Here is a 23,025-nt window from a genome sequence, read left to right on the forward strand (position 1 = left end):
TAACACTGCAATAAAGTTATTGTGAAAATCCCCTAGTTGTCACACTCCAGCACCTGATCGCGTACACTGAGGGAGAATTTAGCATGGCCCATTCATCTGAACAGCAGAGGTTTTGGACTGTAGGAGGAAACCCACGCAGAGATGGGGAGAACATGCAGGCTCCACACAGACAATGACCCAAGCCGGGAATTGAACCTGGGTCCCTGGTGCTGTGAGTAGCAGTGTTAACCACAGTGCCACCGTGCCATATGTCTCTCTCTTGTTGGGACCATGAATTGGATTCAGTTTGAATTTGGTCTTTGCAGCTAGCAAGGAGTTGTCTTCAGGCTTGCCCAGTCCACTCCACTCATTGGCTTTGTAAATTTAAGAATGGGGGGGTAAGGATTTTTTAAAAAGCAATATAAATTTACCAAGTTAGGCATCAAAGAGGGAAATTATGAAAAAGGAAATTCAATTTGGTGAAGGTTAAAACATTATTTCATATGATCATTGTGATTAAATGCGTGTCCTCCTTAGCTCATCTGTATGGATGGAGCACCCTCTGCTGTACTCTGACAATCACTACACTGTTTGATATTTGCACATTTTATCCACATTTAATTTGAATTAAGAATAAATCATATTATTCTCATCCACATCTGGAGTCTTCTTAAATAAATCATGATTCATTTTTGTATTTATGAACAACTAACTATCTTATAGTACCCACAATCCAATGATTTATCAGCATTAAGTGACTCTAAGATCTGGGATTCTGACAGAGTGTAAGCAAGAGGCTAGTAAAAGTGAGGAACTTAAGGTAATTAATATCAGCAGAGAGAAGGTACTGGGGAAACTTGAAAGCTTCCCCAGCACTTATTGGTCTATAACCTAAGGTTCTGAAGTAGGTAGCTGCAGAGAGAGCGAACGTGCTGGTAATAGTTTTCTAAATTTCTCTAGATTCTAGAACAGTCCCAGCTGACTCAATGTTAGCAAAAATATAACTCCGCTCTTCAAGAACGGAGGGAGAAGGATCCAGGGAACTACAGATTAGTAAAGCTGGCTTGTAAGGCTGACATCCGTAGTTTGGAAACTACAGGAATCTATCATTAACAGTGCACTTAGAAAATCATAGGTTATCTGAAAAAAGCCAACATGGCTTTCCGAAAAGGAAAACTGAGAAGTTTTTTTGAGGATGTCACTAAGAGGGTAAAGGGGAACAAGTAGATGCTGTAACACTTGGATTTCCAAAAGGCAGTCAATAAAGTGCCACCTGAAAGGTTAATAGGTAAGATAACAGTTCATGGAGTTGGGGATAATCTATAAGCATGGGTAACTGATTAGTTAATGGACAGGAAGCAAGGAGTAGCAATAAATGGATTATCTTCAAGTTGACAAGCTATGACTACTGGAGTACTACAAGGATCAGTTCTAGAGCCTCAGCTATTTACAAACTATATTAACGACTTAGAGAAAGAGAATGAGAATTGTGAATCTAAGTTTCTGGTGTTACAATGCTAGTTGGGAATGTAAGCTGTGAGGAGGACACAAAGAGATTGCAAAGACACATGGACAAGTGAGTGAATGGGTAATTAAGTGACAGATGGAATAGAGTGTAGTAAAGCATGAGGTTATTCACTTAGGTAGTAAGAATAGATAAGCAAAATATTTTTCAAAAGACAAAACTTCTAGATGTTGGTGTTCAGAATGACATGAGTTTGTTCATACAGGGAACATAGAAAGTTAGCAAGCAAACAGAACAAGCAAATAAAAAGGCACATGGCACAGGAAAGACAAATTGCTACAATTATAAGGAACTTTGGTAAAAACAACACTGGAGTACTGTGATGACACAAAAATTGGACAGGTGGTTGACAGAGAGGTGGAATATCTTGGGCTAGAAGAAAATATGACAGAATGGTTAAGTGGGCAGATAAGTACAGATGGAATTTAACCCTGAAAAATGCAAGGCAAGACACTTTGGAAGGAGTAATCTAAGAAAGTACTCAATGGAACAAAAAGACCTTGGCATATTTGTCCACAGATCTCTGAAAGCAGAATAGCATGTTAGTACAGTGCTGAAAAGAGCATATGGGACACTTGGCTTTATCAAATCGAGGCACAGATTACAAAAGCCATGTTAGAGTTATATGAAACTTTGGTGAGGCCACAGTTAGAGTATTGTGTGCAGTTCTGGTCACCACATTATCAGAAGGATGTGATTGCACTGGTGGGTGGGTGGATGGAGAGATTCACCAGGGTGCTGCCAGGGTTGTTTGTTTTCATTGGAGCAGTGAAGACTGAGAGATGACCTGATTGAGGTGTACAAGATTATGAGAGACATGGACAGAGTGGATAAGGAGCAGGTGTTCCCCTGAGTTGAAGGGTCAGGCACAAGGGGACATGGGCTCAAAAGTGAGGGGCAGGAGGTTTGGGGGCTGGGGGGAAAATACGAGGAAAAAGTTTACACAGACGGTCTGGAGTGTGCTACCTGGAAGAGTGGTAGAGGCAGGTTGCCTCACGTACTTTAAGTGTCTCGATGAACACTTGGCACATCATAACATTCAGGACCAAGGGCCAAGTGCTGGCAGATGGGATTACGTGGGAGTTCAGGTGTTTCTAATATGTCAATGCAGACTTGATGGGCCGAAGGGCCTCTTTGCTGTATGATTCTACAGTTTTGGTCTCCATTTCAAAAGATGGATACATTTTCATTGGAGGTAGAACAATGAAGGTTCACCAGATTTGTTCTAGGAATGACAGGCTTATTCTGTGATGAAAGGCTGAGTAAATTAAGCCTATACTCTCTGGAGCTTAGAGGAATGAGAGGCAATCTCATAGTAAAAAGGTAAATTTGCCATTGTTCAGATGACCACAGACTGTTCTCCCCTTTGAGGGCAGTGATTTAACCTGAGGATCACCACAACTCAGGGAAGGGGCAAGGTTGAGAAGGCAGGATCTTCATGAATAACCTCAGTCGGTATTGGAATTGAACCTGTGTTGTTGGCGTTGTTCCGCAACACTAACCAGCTGCCTAGCCAACTGAGCTAAACCAGCCCCTGAATCTCATTTTACAGTGATAAATATATGACTATCTAACTCCTAGATTGGTAAAAAAGTAAACAACAGGATACTAAAGGAGGTAGCTACAAAGATAACAGATGCACTGGTAACAATTTTCCAAGAATCTTTAAATTCTGGAAAAGTCCCAGAAGATTGGAAAACTGCCAATATAACACCCTTACTCAAAAAGGGAGACAAAAATCAGGTAACTATAGGTCAGTTAGTTTGATGTCTGTCACTGGGAAAATCTTAAGAGTTAGACCTACTTTTGCTCCTATGTCTTATGGTCTAACAACAAATATAACACAGCAAAGAACCCCTTTGATTTCTTGTGATTTATCACACATGCTTTACTTAGGCGGTTTATGATCCCAGTTGATGTTACTACTGGACAATCAAGTCCCAAAATGGACCCATAGCTCAATACACAATAACTTTTTTTTTTAAAATCTAGAAATGTGGATGAACAGAGTCACAGGGCTGCCAATTAACAAAAGAGGAAAACATCTACTACACATGAAAAGATTGACTATAATACTCCTTCACCCCACCTATCTTGACAGATGCATATTAATTTTTTAAGGATAATACAATTTATGAAATATATGGAACCTATACAGATTAAAGGGGAGAAGGTGCTCGCTGTCTTGAGGCAAATCAGAGTAGATAAATCCCCAGGACCGGACAGGTCGGAATATACTTCCAATATACTGACAAAGCCTGCCTGCAGAGTCAGACCATCATATTTAAAGGGCATCCCAATCAGATCAAACAATGACCACCCTCACCCCTTCATGGGGGTCTTAGGCACCCCCCCCCCCCAAACATTGGGCCTTTTCCTCCCCCACTGACAGTCAAAGCTAGTACCCCTTCCTCCAACACAAAATGGCCATCACTGGCATCTCCAGTTCCCATGTTTGATCCCTGCACCACGACAAATTAAATGAATCCCTTCATTTTCCATGAGACTCCCACCCTGGCACAGGTCAGCATGGTGTCAACTTGGCAGTGCCAGTCTGTGCCAATGGGCAGTGCCTGGGGTATAGCCAGGGCACTGCCTGGTCATATTCTTTTCCGAAAGAAATCCCACAAACAGGTTTGGACTTTAAACTGGTGTTGTGGGATTTCTTTCCGTTTTACCCCAGTCCAACGTTGGCATCTCCACATCATGTTCTTTTCCCTTGGGCTACATTCACCCTTACACCCTGGAGAAATCCCCACAACAGGTTCACATCTGAGTGACCCTGCTGTAAAGTATGCCTGCATGAATATCAAAGGGCGTGGGGGTGTAAATGACATGCAAATGCATTAAAAATTATTTAAATCAGGTTTCACGCCCATTATGAGCAAGAAGCCAATTATTTCAATGGTGAGGGGTGGCGGAATTCAGAAGTCATGATCTCACCAGCAAAATCTGCAGCTTCTCGGGTGTCGCTGAATCTGGAGACCCCCTACCACCCCCCATGAAAGGTGGGCTTGGTTTCAAGATTCCCTCTTCTGAGTCCAAAGTCTGCTGCTTACACATCTTAATATATCATCACAAATTCAACATGGGTTAAACTGTTTCCTCATAATTTGAAATGGCATTTACCTGCTTGCTCACCTACCAGTCAGCGAGTTCAGATTTCTGAAGTGTCCTTTGGATCCAAACATGACAACTGTCTTTTCTTGTACTTCCCTTGGCTTCAGCTCCAGTACTGCCTACAAAGGATTCAGTTCTTTGACAGTGACTTTCAACACACTACCCGGCTGCACGGGAAAGCACAAGTGCCAATGCTGACCTCAGATACATGCTTCCAGCATAAGTCACTGAATAGTATTCAGCCCTACTATCTGCCTGGTTTCCCCTCCTCTATTGCAGGGCACTCAAGGCAATTGTGCCTTTGTAGTGATGGGGTATCAGTTTAGCAGAAATACAAATTGATCTTGGTATTTACGGCTCAACTACTTACCGGATAAACAACGATCAAGTTATACCACTTCCCACGTCTTGATGAAAGAATCTCCAAAATAGATAAAATGCTGTACAGAAAGACAAACCAAGCATATTTTCACTTTCACAGTGTTGACTTGGGCTCAAAGCATCAGTGACATTACATTTATGATTATTTTATTAGTTTTCGTAAGAGTCAAGATATATTTGGATAGAAAATAACTGGAAAAAATTATCCAGGGCCATCTTAGTTGGCTGCACTTTAGGACAGAATACTTTTTGGATTAGAAATTTAGATTGTGTTTTGTTGTAATTGTCTAATGCAATTTATTTTAGCCAACATCAGTGACCTTTTAAAACAGCCTCCAGTGGTGGGAATTCAGCTTCCAGAAATGGTGTGACGCTACATTGTGCTAAATTAGATCAAATGTGGCAGAATCCAATTAAAATCTCTGCCTCCAAAGATCATTATTAACCATAGAGATTGCTAATACACGAGACAGACAGTCTTTTTAAAATGCTTATCTGACACATCCACTGAAGACTGTGGAAAATGAAGTTTAGTTCTGAAATTGAAACCATACACTATTTGCAGCAACAAAAAAATGTGAAATAAACAAAAGGAATGGACCATCCATAGCATTTATTGTACAATTAATCTTTACATACTTCAAACATGTCAATTTTTGGAGAGTGGGAAGATTTATTGAAGAATAGAATGTTATTTTTACACTTTTAGCACCAAGTCTCAGTTTTGAGCATTCCTGGATCAGGTACAACAATCGAGTAGACGCAAACTTCACTTTCTTGTAACTCTGACCCATAATGAGCTTTATCCTGACAATTCAGAAGACCAACTCCTACGAAATTAGTGTGAATCTTCCATTTCCCACTTATGGTGCCTTTAATGTGGTCTAACATCCCAAAACGCTTCACGGGAGCATTGCCAAAAAAACTGACATTGAGCCACATAAAAAGATATGTCAAATGACCAAAAGTTGGGTCAAGGAGGTAGGTTTGAAGAAGCATCTTAAAAGAGGAGAGAGAGGTAGTGAGGCAGAGAGGTTTATGACAGGAATTCAAAAGCTTAGAGCCTAGGCAGCTGAAGGCATGACTGCCAGTGTTGGAACAATTACAATCAGGGATGCAGAAGGGACCAGAATTGGAAGAGTACAAAGATCACGTATACGTGGTGAGATAGGGATTTGTATGAAGAAATGGGGATGTATATCATCTAGTTTTATGATTTTGATCAGTATGTTTCCATATTATAGGAAGCAATGACTCAATACTCATTAGCAAACTAAGTTGAGAAAATGCTACATTCATTTAATTTATAACCGTCAGTTATTAGACAAAGGTTCTGACCATATTTGTTTGTGTTGAATTTGAACTTGGGCCCTATATCTGACAATGCTTGAATTCACTACTAGCTACTATTGAGTTTCAGTAAGTTTCAGAGGATATTATTAAACAGAAACAAAACTACCATGTTCTGAATAAGTGTTCTGGTCGCTATTTTCTCAACATGTTTTTTTATTCAGCATCTTAACATAAGATTATGTACAAAGTTGAACAACCTTCATCCATATCTTAAGAACTATGTAAGAAATTTTGAGGAATCCATGAGCAAAAGGAAACCAATTAAAAACTGGGTAGCTCAACGCTTTAGACCAAATCACTAAAATGTTTTTCAACAATTATTTTCAATTAAAACTGCTCTTACAACAGTGTATCTGTTGGTACTCATAATAAACAACACTTTGCTTGTTTAAGCAATAGTTACAATTCTTGATGGCATGGTTGTAGTGGCGAACCACTGCATACTGCTAATCAGAATACAGCTTCTTCCTCCTTTCTGTACACATCCATTAAATTGAGCCTGATTGAATCACACCCATGAAGGAGTGGTCAAAAATGTTTCCCATAGTTTATCAAGCGCAGATCTCTAAAATCAATTTACAGCTATTTATATCTGTTCTCTCAAAAAATTCTCAACACTGGTTCTTTGCAATAGATGACAGTAGAATTTGTGATCTTAAAGTCCTAATGCATTTGAAGTACACAGAAATAAAAAAAATGAAAACAAAACTTGAATTAAGTTGCAACAGTTATACTATGGCAAATGAAAAAGCAGTGAATGATCATGAGCAAATTATGAGGTATTCACTTAAAAGAAACCCTCTCCTGAAATTAAACTAGATCAATTGATATCTACAATGAACAAGACCAAACAAATCTGAATTGTTTCCTGCCAGTGCCTTCTATGAGTAATCTCTATGTAACCCCTTCACTGGCTGATTTCACTGAAATGCTTAGTGTGGCAGTAGTCTGTCTGCCATAGTTTGTCTTGAAGTATTTGTTGAACTGCACAACTTTTTTGCGTCTGTTACAGAAACTAACCATGTTACTTTCACAAAAGAGATACCCGTGCAAAGTTTTCAATGCCCTGGAAGTGTTTTTCTCCAAAACACAAATGGGTCTAAGCTGTTGAAAGGGTTAAGTCAGGAACAGCAGGATGAATAATGATCCTTGCACAGTCAGTCACTTTGTTTTTCACCAGGGTGTTTTCTTGTAATACAAAGGCAGCACTGTAGTACGGTAACTGCTGCTGCACTACATTTTTTAAAAAAAAAACAGCCTGCGAGTTCACAACCACCTTATGAATGGCACAGCGTCTGTGCTTTCTTCAATCCTTAAAAAGTTTCTGAAAGGGAAACATTAACATTCCGTCTGGCCAAATAATAAAGGACTCAAAGCAGATGCATTACAAGGTAATTTGCTGCTTTCAACATACAATTTCAGGACAATATTTGGGAATGTCTGTGTTAGAACACAAGCTTTATATGAAAGAAAGCTTTATAAGAAACCATCACAAAATATTCTTAAATCGATTTTTCCTAAATTGAAAAAAAACTTCCAATATGGTCTTTATGTAATGAAAAATATGAATTTATAAAGCCAAGGTACTCAAGTCACAAGCTTCCACTTAAAAACAAATCTCAAATGGCATTTTGTTGCTATTTATGCTAAATATACGGAATTGGTTGTATTATAGTACATATTGAAAATAAGAACTTCCAGCTGGGCATCAACCTGTCATACAAACCATATGAAAGAAAGTTGTTTCGTTTTTTTTGTTTTTTTTATATATAAAATCAGAGATTACAACTGACAAGAAACAATAAAGAAATTATACAGATGATCGGGATTCTGACATGGGGCATCAGCAGTTAGGCTCTCAACCATCCTCCTGTCTGTTCCTGATAAACCTCGACCACATCTTCATCCTCCATGCCAAGCTGTGAAAACAAAACAAAAAAAATAATAATTTTGGCACTCGAGCTGAAATTGCTTTTGTTTCTAAAGATGCTTTACTAAAATTCCTTTTTTTAAAAAAGTAATTCGTGGGAAATGGCCGTCGCTGGCTAGGCCATCCCCAGTTGCCCTTGAGAAGGTGAAAGGTGATGGTGAACTGCCTTCTTGAAGTGCTGCAGTCCATGTTCTACTACTTCCTACTTTCTCAATTTCTGTTTCCTTCTGTTCCAAGTGAAATCTAAAAAAAAGTAAATCTTTCCACTTTCTGTGGCTGGAAAATTCTAGACTCCTGGGAAAAATATATTTATATACATTATCAAAAATATCAGAGAAATATTACACACTTTTGACCCCCATCATCACCAACCATCCCCCCATGCTGCCCGCACTTCCCCAGCAACATCTAGCTTTTGTTTTTTCATCCACATTTTTCTTTTTAATGTTGTGATAACCCTCAGGACTTACATGGGAAATCCTTAATTGATCTCCTCTAAGATTCATGGAATATGAGTTCCAGTGGTAATAGGCGATTGCCTACACAGATGGAACACATCTCTCTCTGAGCACACCCAGTGTTCCATCATTCTGGACAGGATTCATGTATACACACAACAGGGTTGTGGTTTAACTTTTGATTTAAGAATAAAATATTGTTCCTTTCCAGTTGCCTTCCTGAGTTATTACACTGGCGACAAGATGCAAGGAATATTTCGGGTAACCTTCCTGCTCGGCACAGCTGGTAAGACTGTAATTGACAGATTTAAAAATGCCAATTTTTGGGAAGTTAGAACCATATGATGCGAGTGTTGAAGGCTGGCCACAAAATGCTGAGTGAATGAAGTATTTTCTTCCAGGCAAATGGAATAGAACGCAAAAAGTCATCCTAATGACCGCTTTTGCGGCTTTAATCTACAGCACTATAAAGAGTTTGACATATCTGGCAGCAGCAGATCCAAAGACCTTTGATGAATTTGTAGAATTGGTGTCATGACCCAAAACCTGAAATGCTGAGAGATCATTTAGGATGTGGCATAAATAATTTAGCCATTAACAGAGCAAACCTGGACTGGTAAAAAGCCTTGGAACAAGCCTGGTCTCACAAAAACGCAGAGAAAAGGGCCTAGAGCTTAAAGGACCCAGAGATAACACAGTCCGCAGCCTTGGATGACCCCCAGACCGCAGAACTAGGCCCCCTGCAGAGCACACTTGTGACTCCAGTCACAGACAAGGGAGAGCAAGCATTCAAGAAAGTTAGGAAATCCCAGCACTGGAGAAGAGGATTTTCCACAGTATAATAAACAGCAAGCATACCAATGTTGTACGTACAATCAGGGAGCCCACCCCAAATAAGGTTACCAAACCAAAGAGCGTGTATCGCTCAGACCGAAGGACAAAGCCACCTCAAAACAGGGCTTATCAGATAAGTCAACCCAAAGAAGATACAATTAAGTTATATCACCACACCAAAAGTGGCCCCAAACCAGATCCTACTTCAAGTAAAAGGCCACCCATTAAACATGTAGGTAGACACAGGTGCATGAGTATCTATCATAGGGGAAAATGTCTTTAGGCAACCACAATTGGGCATCATATCACTTAGTCTGCAAAATACCAAGGCAAGAATGGCAATGTACATTGGAGAACCATTATGCATAATCAGAACCACTGTAACCTCAGTCTGAGAGTCAAACACCAACTATTGCCAACAAATGTATTAACCCACTACAGTAAGACCCACAAAGACCAATTATGATAACATGCAACGCTTCCTCCCATGGAATAGGAGTGCTCTGTCACACCGTTGGGACACTGGGATAGAGCACCCAATTGCATACATCTCAGACCTTAGCAGATGTGGAGACGTGGAGGTACGCCCAAGTCGATAGAGGGTCTGGCAATGATGTTTGCAGTAAAAAAAATCACCAATATGTTTATGGTCAACATTTTACTATAGTAACATACCATAAACCTCTGTTGGCGCTTTTATCAGAACATAAAACAATTCCCCCCATAGCTTCAGCTTAAATACAACATTGGGCGCTATTGTTAAGTGCTTATGAGTATATCCTGAAGCATCGTCCAGGGACACAGATCGCCAATGCAGATGTTCTGAGCCGCCTACCACTATCCAATAGCCTACTCTCACTGCCAAAGGTGGGCAAAGCCATCGTGACACTAAATTTCATGGACGTTTAGTCAACATCAGCCAAACAAATTCAGACTTGCACATGGAAAGGTCCTACCTTGATAAAATTTTGTTGCATCATATTAACGGAGGATTACAGAAGTATCCTACACACGACTTAAAACCATATACAGCAAAATACCCAAAGCTGAGCATTGAAGAGAGTATCATTCTATGGGGAGCCCAGGTGGTTATCCCAGCGACCAATTTTCCATAAGCTACATAAGCACCTTAAGAGAGAGAGGTAGAATGCTGGGGCTTGGGCGTTGTGATAACCCTCAGGACTTACATGGGGAATACTTAATTGATCTCCCTGTGGGGCTTGTGGAATGAGTTCCCATGGTAACAGGCGATTGCCTACCCAGGCGGTACTCATCTCCCAAGCCTTTGGTAAGCATTCTAACATCCCGGACAGGATTGTGGTTTAACTTTTGATTTAATAAAACATTATTACTCTAGAGTTGGCTTCCTGAGTTATCACAAATTTCAAGTAATAATATTTGTAAAATAGTAAACTTGAATTGTTTTTATTCATTCACAAGATGTGGGCTTCAACACCTAGGATGGAATCCATTCCCATTCTTTGTTGCTGTGTAGAAAGTGATGGTTGGCTGACCTCTTGAACCACTGCAGTCCAGGAAAATACTGGTAGCAATTGTACTGATTAAACGTTTGATTAAAATCAAGATTAACCCATAAGAAATGTTAATTAAAAGTCTAATTGTGCTTAATATTTTGTTATATGACAGCCCTAGGTTGAATGTTTGGACTTCTATGCTATTTTCCCCAGTTGCATTCTTTTATAACCTACAAACCTAATTGAAAGCTTGTAATTTTGTCCAGCAATTCAGATGTTTGGTTTCTCTTTTGGAGGTTCAGATATCTTGTTCTGCAGAAATGCAGCATCGTGATGCTTCTGCACTTGAAAACAGGTCTGAGGAGTCTGTTACTTGCTACTTCTGCAAGGGGCACTTAGCTTGGACCTCTCTTTGTGATAACCTACTCAGAGGAAGCTAGGCAACAAAATCAAAAGTTGAAAGCTTGAAGAAATCTCTGGACCATCAAGCTCCAGTCTATGTTAGAGTGCCTGGGCCCTTCAGCATCTACCTGATCAAGCAGACAAGGCATTTGGTATAATATCTCAACCAAAGGTTGGTAACTCAGACAATATAGCAGTGGTACCCAAAGTACCAATCTACGAGTACAAGATTGAGCTTTGACTCATTGATGAGTGTTGTCAAAACATTCTGATTAGAAATGTTAGGACAATGAGTAAACTGTAGACCTACTGACTTTGCAGAAATAATCGCTTTATCATAGTCCATGTCCAGTTTCATCTGTGCCTTCTTCATCGAAGTGTGCTGAGCGGGAAGAGCTCCTTACTTGTAACTAAATTTTTTATTAATGCAGTGACTAACTGCAGCTATTTTGAATTGAATCACCATGCTTTTCAGTATGTATAGTCATCCCCAAACCTGAAATAAATGTAATAAATTTCTCTGACTGACTGTACTTTGATACTTACTACAGAGTTAATCCAAATACCATTGTAACCAATCTGTTCTACTCCTGTAGAGGTGCAACCACTATCTAATATGGAACAGTTAAAGGAATTTGCAACTAGTACACTCATTACCAGACTAAAGCTTCTTGTAATTAATACAATTCCCTCAAACTGAGCATTATCACCTTCAACTTCTGAATTTCCTGTATCATGTGTGCTTTGAAAACGCTGCTGTTCCACTTTGGATAGTTCATTGCATACTGACATTTTAAGTCAAATCTGAAACATCTGCTAACTGCAAAGCATGTCCGGGGTTCACTCATTTATTTTTGCTTCTTCATTTCTGACATCTGCCAGCTCTGCAGGAATATCTTCATCCTCATTCTGTCTGTAACTTCTCTGTTGTGTTGATGCCTTAGCCAAGTACGTGAACAATCTTAAAATGCTGCAGAGTTTAGTTTTCCATCCTCTGTGAACTCCTAGTTTGGAAGTCTCAAGCTCTCACTTGCTAGCAGCCTCAGGCGTATCATCCAATTAAGGATGGTGGGCAAGACGCAGATGCTGGACCAGCAATTCTGAAGCCTCGACAGCTACACTGGGAGAGGTGGGTGTTGCTGAAGCATGTCAGAGAGGAGGTGCCTTTGGACAGATCATTAAAAAAAAAATCAGAGGCATCAAGCAGGCAGACCTCTCCAAATGGCCCACTGAGTATACCCTCAAAAGCATGATGGCCTGAATGACCTCCTGCTGTGTTGCAAGATTCTATTGTATACAAACCCCATTACAGAAAACATAGATCACTATTGAGCTCCGAGAGAATTTCTGAATTCAAGGTATTTCTAGAAGTAGCTTAACCTGTTGCCTCAGTGGGTTTAAGTGCTAATTGGTTGTGTCACATAGCAATTATAATTCAAATATCCATGGTTGTATGTGCAGAGTTATCTGAATGCAATGGAGGCAGCAGTAGAAGTGCTTCAAATACCTAAAGTTCCCTGGTCTTTGAGGACAAAAGATTCACTTGCATCTGATTAGTGTCTGGTGACTCTGCTGCAAATGCATTTATATGGATGTCAGGCGAAGACTGGGCCAGGCTTGTAAATGTGATGAGCATGATTGAATATCTTGCTGTCAGACATGAGTAAAGGTCACTCAGATGTTGGAAAGTGCTCTGATGTTCATAGACACACAACTCAAAAGCCGCAGTGAGGAATAGGGAAAATGCAGCAAGTAAAAGAATTCTCAGGGGACTGTGTGTCATAGTGGGTTACAAATTTGTGCTTGCACTATGGTTCAGAGAGTAATAGGATGAAAAGTTCACGTCTCTGACTGCTGCAAGGGAAGGTAAAATAATTTTTATGCAGTTTCCACTCAATGCCTCAATTACAAGTATAAATTTACACACACACACTAAATTGATAAATTGACTATTCAGAGAAGCTGCAAAAATAAGTGATGACAAGACAAGACTTGTGGCAAGTGAACATATTCACACTGATCTGATATAAAGTCATCTGTCTACATTTGGGGTTAAGAAAAAAAAGGCATAAAGTTAAGGAAGATGTATTTTCTTCTATCTGTGCATTTGTTGACTAGGAGTGTTTGATGCTGGTATTTGGCATGTAACATAGAAGAATGTTCCAATCTCCAGCATCAACATCTCTCACCAAAATAATTTGTTTTAAAGAAAACCTTTCTGCAAGGTGCTGCTGCAATCCTCGACAGCGCTGGCAGTCTTCTCGCTGCTACCCAAGACATTTGAGGTTATTGAGTACAAGATCACAAAATAATGCTCATACCTCTTTAGGTGTTTGGTGATCTGTGATCCGCTGACCCTCAAACAAAAATCGAAGTGAATTTGGTGGAACACCCTGCATCGAAGGAGAAGCAAACATACAAGTTAAACAGAGTGCTTCATTTAGAAAATTATATCTTAACAGAAGAAAATTTTCTTGTACTATGTCACTTGTTAAAAATTATTTTTTAATATGTGGTAGCATGCTATGATTCACCAAAAGCCAAACATTTCCACATCAGGAAAGAGAAAATCACAGATTAGTTATTCTATTTCATCTTCCCTTGAAAACGATTGGCTCAGAAGCTGCAGCAGCAGATATTGGGGGATGATGAAAAAATGGAACTTACTGACTAATTTTCAAAAAAAATTGCTTTGTCCTGAGAGATACAGCTGACCACTGTTTGGTATAAGAGTGTCCATTAAGCTTTTACTGTATTAGGCCTGCTTACATTTGTACAAAGGAGCATCATGTACCATTTAATTCAATGTTCTTATTAAGTTGCCTACATCTCAAGTTGCTAATACCAACAAAAGTATCAGCAACAATTAGTATTTAGACACTGCCCATAGTTTAAAATTCCAATGTCATAGGACATTATCAAACAAACTTGACACTGAGGCACAAGAGGAGGCATGAAGGCAGATAACCTAAAGTTTGGTGAATAGGTAGGTTTTAAGGATAGTTTATATATCGTCAAGAAATGGTATGATGCTATTAACATGATTTTTTTTACACAAGTAAAATCAAATTGTCATGTATTTTGTAAACTATGATGGCAGCAATTAAGAGAAAAGAATAAGGAAGCAGGTGTTCTTTGCAACAGATATAAATAGTAGTCACAGTGCTGTGAACCAGGAAGTAGTTTAGACACAGATGAGGTGCTGAAAAAGCAGGCATCCCTAAGAACCAGTTCTGCCAGAGATTAGGGACTGAAGGGAGCAGAAGAGTAGGGGAGAGGGGCAGCTGTCCTCAGAATGGTTCAGCTGGAGATGAAATACTGAAGGCAAAAGCCAGTTTTTGTGAAAGGTCGTTTTCTTCACTGAACCCAAGACTAATTCCAAGTCTTGATCACTTAAGCTATATAGAGTGATAATCACTGGCTAGAATTAACCTATAGGTTTATGGTTGTTATTTTGGAAAGGAGGGGTTTCTGCAGAGTTTAGGATTACAGGAGAAACAGATACTTTTGGGTTTTCAGTCTTTGAAGGACCGAGTGCTTACCTGATCATTTAGATTGCTCTTTATAGAGTTTTATCTTTCTTCTATTAAATATGCTTTTATTTTGTTGTTTAACTAAAGGAATTGAATATAAAAATAGAGGTGTTTCTGCTGCTATACAAAGTATTAGTGAGACCACACTTATTACAGCATATACAGTTTTGGTCCTCCTACATGAGGAAGGTTCATTGGAGGCAGTTCAGAGAAGGTTCATTAGATTGATTCCAGAGATGAAGGGTTTGACTTACAAGAAAGACTGGGCAGTTCTAAATTTCTTGGAGTTGAGAAGAATGAGGGGACATTGAATTGAGGCGTACAAGAAGGGAGATTATAAGGGAGATTGACAAAGTAGATGTGGAGAGGATGTTTTGTCTTGTAGAGCAATCTAGAACAAGAAGTCATAGTTTTCAGATAGGGCAAAGCAGATTTAAAACAAATAAAGATAAACTTAACTTTGAGAGAAGTAATTTATTTATTAATGTCACAAGTAGGCTTACATTAACACAGTGACGTTATTGTGAAAATCCCATTACTGTGAAAAAGGGTGGTGAATCTGTGTAATTCACGATTTCAAGGCGTGGTAGATGTCAGGGCTTCCAGTAAATTTAAGGAAGCAGTGGATTGATTTTTAATCAGTAAGTTTTTGAAAGGCTATGGTGAACGGGCAGGTAAGCAGAGTTGAGGCTGAGATGAGATCATCCATGATCTATTAAAAGGTGGAGCAGACCAAAGAGGCTGAATTTATGGTTTTTATAGTTCTAATGAAAGAGAAGTCTAAGTTTTCACTGTTTCTGCATACATTGCTTGCTAATATCCAAAAAAAAAACACCACAGGAAACCACTGTTTCAGGTTAGAACACTCTTGCTCACAACATTAGGAATGTTTTGTAACAATATTATCTAATATAATGACACAATCAAAACAAGCATATGATTCTGCCCACCCAGTCCATGCTGGCACTTATACTCCACTTGAATCTCCTCCATCTTTTCTCAAAAAAATCTAGCCATCCATTCCATTCCTAATCAATTGGGCCAGTGGGTCGATGAATGGCAGATGGAGTTTAATTTAGACAAATGCATTTTGGTAGATTGAACCAGGGCAGGACTTAGTCAGTTAATGGTAGGGCACTGGGGAGAGTTACAAAACAAAGAGATCTAGGGGTACATGTTCATAGCTCCTTGAAAGTGGAGTCACAGGTGGACAGAGTGAAGAAGGTATTCAGCATGCTTGGTTTCATCGGTCAGAACACTGAATACAGGAGTTGGGACGTCTTGTTGAAGTTGAACAAGACATTGTATTCCAAGTGTGGCCTCACCAATGTGCAATTCTGGTCACCTTATTATAGAAAGGATATTATTAAATTAGAAAGAGTGCAGGAAAGATTTACTAGGACGCTACCGGAACTTAATGGATTGAGTTATAAGGAGAGGCTGAATAGACTGGGACCTTTTTTCTCTGGAGTGTAGTAGGCTGAGGGGTGACCTTATAGAGATCTATAAAATAATGAGGGGCATAGACAAGGAAGATAGTATCTTTTCCCAAAGGTAGGGGAGAAATAAACTAGAGGGCATAGGTTTAAGGTGAGAGAGGAGAGAGATACAGAAGTATCCAGAGGGTCAATCTTTTCACACAGTGGATGGTGGGTGTCTGGAACCAGCTGCCAGAGGTAGTAGTAGAGGCAGGTACAATTTTATCTTTTAAGAAGCATTTAGATAGTTACATGGGTACGATCGCAACAGAGGGATATGAGCCAAATGTAGGCAATTGGGATTAGCTGACGGGTTTTTTAAAAAGGGCAGCATGGAAAGTTGGGCTGAAGGGCCTGTTTCCATACTGTAAACCTCTGACTCTATGATTCCCTTTTCCCACAAATGTTTGTCTAGTTTCCTCTCAAATACCTCTATACTATTTATTTCTATCACTCACTGTGGTAGCGAGTTCCACATTCTTACGATTCAAGTTTCTTATGTATTACTTTCTTAATTTCTTGGTCATTATGTTCTATTACTGACCTTTAGTTACCCACTTCACCACAAAATGGAAGATTCTCTCTGTATCCACTCTATCAAAACCTTCCATAATTTTAAAGACCTCCATTAGGTCAACCCTCAGCCTTCTTTTGGCAAATGTGGCAAACGGCGTTTAATCCGGATAAATGTGAGGTGATGCATTTTGGCCGGAATAATGTAGGGGGAAGTTATATGATAAAGGGTAAGCCCATAAGGAGTATAGAATCGCAGCGAGACCTGGGGGTGCAAGTGCACAAGTCTTTGAAGGTGGCAGTGCAAGTGGAGAGTGTGGTGAAGAAAGCCAATGGTATGTTAGCCTTTGTAGGAAGGGGTATAGAATATAGGAGCTGGATTCTAATGTTGCAGATGTACAGAACGTTGATTAGGCTGCATTTGGAGTACTACGTCCAGTTCTGGTCGCCTTACTACCAGAAGGACGTGGAGACTCTGGAGAGAGTGCAGAGGAGGTTTACCAGGATGTTGCCTGGTATGGAAGGACTGGGGTATGAGGAAAGATTGAAGAAATTGGGGCTCTTTTCCCTTGAAAGATGCCGACTGAGGGGGATCGAATAGAGGTATATAAGATTATGAAGGGTATAGATAGAGTAAACAGAGGTAAGCTATTTCCTATAAGAGACACGTAGGACAAGGGGCCATGGACTTAAGGTGAGGGGGGAGAGGTACAACACAGATATGAGAGGGAGGTTTTTCACACAGAGGGTAGTGGGGGTATGGAATGCTCTGCCAAGTAAGGTGGTGGAGGCAAACACACTAGAGTCCTTTAAGAGTAACTTAGACAAGCACATGACTGAGTTGGAGATGGGTGGATATAGGAGATCCTTTTAAATGAGGGTCATTAGCATTGGGGCGTCCCTGGTAATGTAAATGGGTATAGTATGATAATAATGTTTTTCCTCTTTTCATTCACAGGTTTTGAGTCGGTCCACCTCGTGTCCAACGAGGGGCAAACACACGATGGGTCGTACTGGGGCTGCTCTCGGTTGTTCGAGATTGGCCTAGTGCTTCATGTCGTTAGTGTGTGCCTAAACTGGATAAGATACTGGGCAAGACGACAGCTCAGTGACTATCGCTGATTGCTGTGCAGACACATGGATTTGGGCCGGTGTCTGTGGGAATTTGCGCATTCTCCCCGCGCTTGCGTGGGTTTTCTCCGGGTGCTCCGGTTTCCTCCCACACCCCAAAGATGTGCTGTTAGGCTGATTGGCAGGAATAAATTGTCCCTAAATCAGTTTCCCTCAATCTGGATGGCCATAAAACATTAGACAGGGGTCGTGGGTAGAGAGGTGGACTGGTGGTGTTGAGATGGCAGCGCGGGCTCGTTGGGCCAAAGGGCCTGTTTCCCGGGCTGATTTTGTTCTTTGTTGTTTTCTCCCCCCCCAAAAGAGAAAGGAGATGCAGCCTGTCAATCTTTTCTTGATACACATACCAATGCATTTCTGGTATACTCATAAGTTTTCTCTGCACCCTCTTCACTCCCTTTTATAATATGGCAACCAGAACTGCATGCAGTACTGTGTCATCTAAGCAACAGTCTATTCAGGTTTGGCATTATTTCACTACCTTTCAAATCTTACCCTTCTAGAAATAAAGCCTAGTGCATGGTTTGCTTTAATCTATAGCCTTCCTAACCTGTGGCACAACTTTTAAACAAATAAAAGTAAAGTTTATTAGTCACAAGTAAGACTGCAATGAAGTTATTGTGAAATTTAGTGATTAGTGTATTTGTATGTCAAGATGCCTTTGTTCCTCTACCCCACCTAAACTTCCACATTCCAAGTAATAAGTGACCTTCCTATTTTTCCTACCAAAATGTGGTACCTGGTACTTATATATGTTGAGCTTCATTTGCCACTGATGTGCACACTCTGCAAGTTTATAAATATCCTTCTGCAAGTCCTTCTCAGTGTTGACTATCCCCTCCCAATGTGGTGTCATTAGCACATGGAGAAATTGATTTCCTAAAACTACAAAATTCAATTCATTACACTGTGAAGGGCAGTGGTCCTAGCACTGATCCTGTGAAACATTACTTCTCACCTTCTGCCTCTCTGAATAACTACCCTCGACTCCAACTCTCTGCTTTCTGTCTTGAAGCCAACTCGCAATTCACTCTGCAACTGTCTCCTGGCTCCACATTCTGACATATTTATTTGTCATTATGGACCATCTTATCAAAGGTCTTTTGAAATTCAACTGAATTATATTTACTGCGTTTATTGTTTACTCTCTGTTTTACCCTCAAAACACATTAAAAAGGTGGTCAAGCAAGATTCTCCCTCTTCAAGTCAGGGCTATTCGTCATTATTTTTCTAATTTATAGATATTCTTATATTAAAGAATATTTATTAGGCACAAGGCTTACATTAACACTGCAATCAAGTTACCACGAAGTTCCTCTAGTCACCACACTCCGGCGCCTGTTCGGATGAATGCACCTAACCAACATATCTTTCAGTATGTGGGAAGGAACCGGTGCAACTGGAGGAAACCCACACAGGTACGGGGAGAACGTGCAAACGCCACATAGATAGTCACCCAAGCTGGGAATCAAACCCGAGGCCCTGGCGCTGTGAAGCAGCAGTGCTAACCACTGTGCTACCATGCAGCCCCTTTCGTAAAGATTCTATTAACATTTCTACATTCACGTTAAGCTGATTGGTCTATAATTCCTAGACATGTCCTGCCCCAAATCTTAAATATGGGAATTACATTTAACTAGCCATTAGTCTTCTGGCATTATATCTCTTTCTAACAAATTGCTAGGTTCTCCCTTAAGGTACCCAAACAGTCGCCAGAGTGTGGCAATTAGGAGATTTTCATAGTAACTTTACTGCAGTGTTAATATAAGCTTGCTTGTGACACTAATGAATGAATTAATAAATAAATAGGACTAGTTATGCCTCTTCTATCTCTTTTCTAGATTATTTTAAATAAGTCAATACAAGCTATCAAGATGGGGGACTTTCAGTTTGTTCAATTTTCTCAATTTCTCAATCCTTTTAATTTTAAATGCACTTACTTCATTACTCATCTTATTATTCACATCATATCTACCCATTCTATCTTCCTTGCAAATACCAAAACAAAGTAATTATTTGTTGTCTCTCCATTGCTGTACAGCGGTGGGAGATTTAGCACCTTGAAAGCTGAAGGTGTGCTCACAGTGGACTAATTCAAATTGGGGATGTTCCAGTCAACAGAGTTGGAAGACTGAAGATATCGCAGAGGATTGTAGGGCTGAAGAAGGTAACAGAAATAGGGGAGAGTAAGGCCATGGAGGAATTTGAAATCAAGCATAACAATTTTTATAACTAAAACATTGCTCTTTTGGGAGACAACATAGATCCATAAGCATAGACTTGATGGGCAAACAGTACTTTATGAAACGCTGGGAGTCGCAATGATTTTTGGATGAGTTTAGGTTTCTAGAAGGTGAAAGATGGACGGCTGGCCAGGAAGTTGTTGGAATAGTCAAATCCAGCGCTAACAAAGGGTTGAGGAAGATTTCAGCAGCAGATAAGTTGAGGCAAGGGAAATGTTGGGCAATGATACAGAAAGTGGAAGCATGCAGTCTTGGCAATGATGTGGATATGTGAATAAAGTACATTCTGGCAGCAAATATGCTAAGACTGAGCATCTGCCTGGTTCAGTTGCCAAAGAAAGGAATAGAGTCAGTGGCTAGGGAATGGACTTGGAGAGTGAAGACTAGCTTTGGTCTTCTCAGTATTTACCTGGAGGAAATTTGATTGTCAGACAAGCAGTCAGACAACTTAGATGCAATGGAGGGATTGAGAAAGGTGATAGTAAGGTAGAGTTGATGGTATCAGTGTAAATATTGACTGATGCTATGTAATTGAATGATGTTGCCATGTAGATAAGAAACAGAACCTGGTTTTCTAATAGTATCAATGAGGAAACTGCAGACCCACAATATTTCCAAGTGGAAACTGGCAAATAAGAAATACAAATAGGATGGGGATGCCCGAGTTTCAATTTTGGCCCATGGATTGTGGCAGCAGTATAGTTTTGACAATGGATTTAGCATTTTAAACAAATTAAACATTGGAAATCTTTTTCAAAAATTGCAAAGAATTTCAGTTCTTTGATTTTTTTCAACCATTTTTGAACACATATGAATTACGAATGATAGAGGCATAGCAAAATAGAACTAAGGAGCAAAAGTAGGCCATTCAAGTCTGCTCTCCCATTCAGCAAGATCAGGTTGTGGTCGCAACTCCTTTCCTGTCTGACACCCTTTGCCCTGGGCTCCCTTGCTGATCAAAAATCTATGTAACACAGCCTTCAATAAACTTGAAAGGCCCAGTCTTCATTGCATTCTGGGGTTGAGAATTCCAAAGATATTTTGAAGGAAAAATCTCCTCACCTCGCTCTTAAAAAGGGAAACCTTTTACTTCTAAACTACATTCCCTAGTTCTAGTCAAAAATCATTAAGGAAACTGGAGAACTACTGCAGCCAAACAACGTAATGATGATACACAGCCAATACAATTAACAAAATCATGTATGCAATTACAAATAATTCAGCTCTCAAAGGCAGCTCCCAGTCAAATTCATTATTGTTAGCTACTGATATTTGAATATTTGTACTTAAACATGAACAGAAACAGACACAAAAGCACACAAACTATGCAACACTTGGACCTTCAAAGTAGCATATATATTAATATTCCCTCTTCTATTTGCATATTTTATGTATTTAACGGCAAAACTGCCACATGTAAAGAGCATTTGTGATCTTGCGCTTAGTGCCTGGAGAAAATAAAATCAGTGACTCCAGTTTCTTGAAAATTTATGTTGACAACCATGTGTAAAATAGGAAATAAGGCAGCTTTATTCCATGATTCCATGTGTTGGAGTCTGAAGCAGAGTATTAGACAACAAGTCCAACTTAGCTCACCTGTGTCAAAAGAATATGGCGTGATCACATAATTCAGGCTAAAATTTTAGTGTAGTACAAAAGCTTCCTTCATTTAAAGGCAGTGCCTAATCCAAGGCCTGAATTTGGAAACAGGGCGCCTCCAACCCCTGCACGATGACACATGCACAATGCACACACGTGCGCACACACGTGCGCGCACGCGCGCACACACACACACACACACAACTTTCATCCTACCCTCACTCACCTGTGGCCTGGGCCCCTCATTGATCCTGGGCACCAGTGGGTGCATTACCAGCAGCTACGACCGCTCTCGTCATGCCACACTAATGGCTATGAGCAGCAGTTAACCTCTGACTAGCCGAAAGCTCTCGAGGCTGGATTTCCAGCCCCCAAGGAAGGCCTGCCACAGGCCTTTTAAGTGCCTAATTGGCAGTTAATATGGTAAGCCTTCCCCAAAAATTTGGGGGTGGGCAGGGAGGCAGGGGGAGGGATAAGGGTGGCGGCAGGGGCTCTTGTCAGCTCATCAGTCAACAAGCAAGACCCATATAAAATCTGTCCCCAGATCCTAACTTTTTCATTCAACCAACATAACTAAAACAGATACCCAACTGCTGTCAGATTTTGCTGTGTAAAAATTGGTTGTTATGTTTTCCTAAGTTATATCTTGACAGTTCTTCATTGGTGGAAAAGCAGTTTCAGCAGTGTGAATACCATAAGGTGCAACAAAAAAGTTAGTCCTTTACCTCTTCTACATCAATAAATTAATGAATTCTGGAATACCACCATGTAATGTATGAGGTTACTTTACAGTTATTTATTGCATGAAATCGCATTGCTAAAAGTTAAACTTCAAAGTCAGACAGTGGACCAACACAATGGACACCGGGGAAAGACTCTTTTGTTAATGCAAAAACCACAGCTTGGCTAAAGTTAATAGAGAATCTCCAACCACAGGATCCACATACAGATCAATGTTTGGCGGAAGAAGAAATAGGACAGTGATTTAGGAGATTCCCTGATGGCTCAGCTGGAAGAACTATTTACCATTGTGAAATTAAGCCACAGAGGCCAGGAAGATTTCAGATTTGAATG

The 23,025-nt window shown here is 40.1% G+C and overlaps 1 protein-coding gene across 1 annotated transcript in view; it reads right to left on the reverse strand.

Annotated features, from left to right (window-relative positions):
- Positions 1–5,591: 5,591 nt before the first annotated feature.
- Positions 5,592–23,025, reverse strand: part of sumo1 (small ubiquitin like modifier 1) — a 38,679-nt gene continuing 21,245 nt past the window's right edge. The window contains exons 4-5 of the mRNA XM_080213610.1: positions 13,779–13,850; positions 5,592–8,277 (exon numbers count right to left, since the gene is read on the reverse strand). Of these exons, the coding sequence (XP_080069736.1) occupies positions 8,209–8,277; positions 13,779–13,850 (141 nt within the window). The 3' untranslated portion in view covers positions 5,592–8,208. The remainder of the gene's footprint in view (positions 8,278–13,778; positions 13,851–23,025) is intronic.

The sequence above is a fragment of the Carcharhinus amblyrhynchos genome, chromosome 27 (assembly GCF_965287045.1).
Source record: "Carcharhinus amblyrhynchos chromosome 27, sCarAmb.v2.hapA, whole genome shotgun sequence".
NCBI classification, from domain to species: Eukaryota; Metazoa; Chordata; class Chondrichthyes; order Carcharhiniformes; family Carcharhinidae; genus Carcharhinus; species Carcharhinus amblyrhynchos.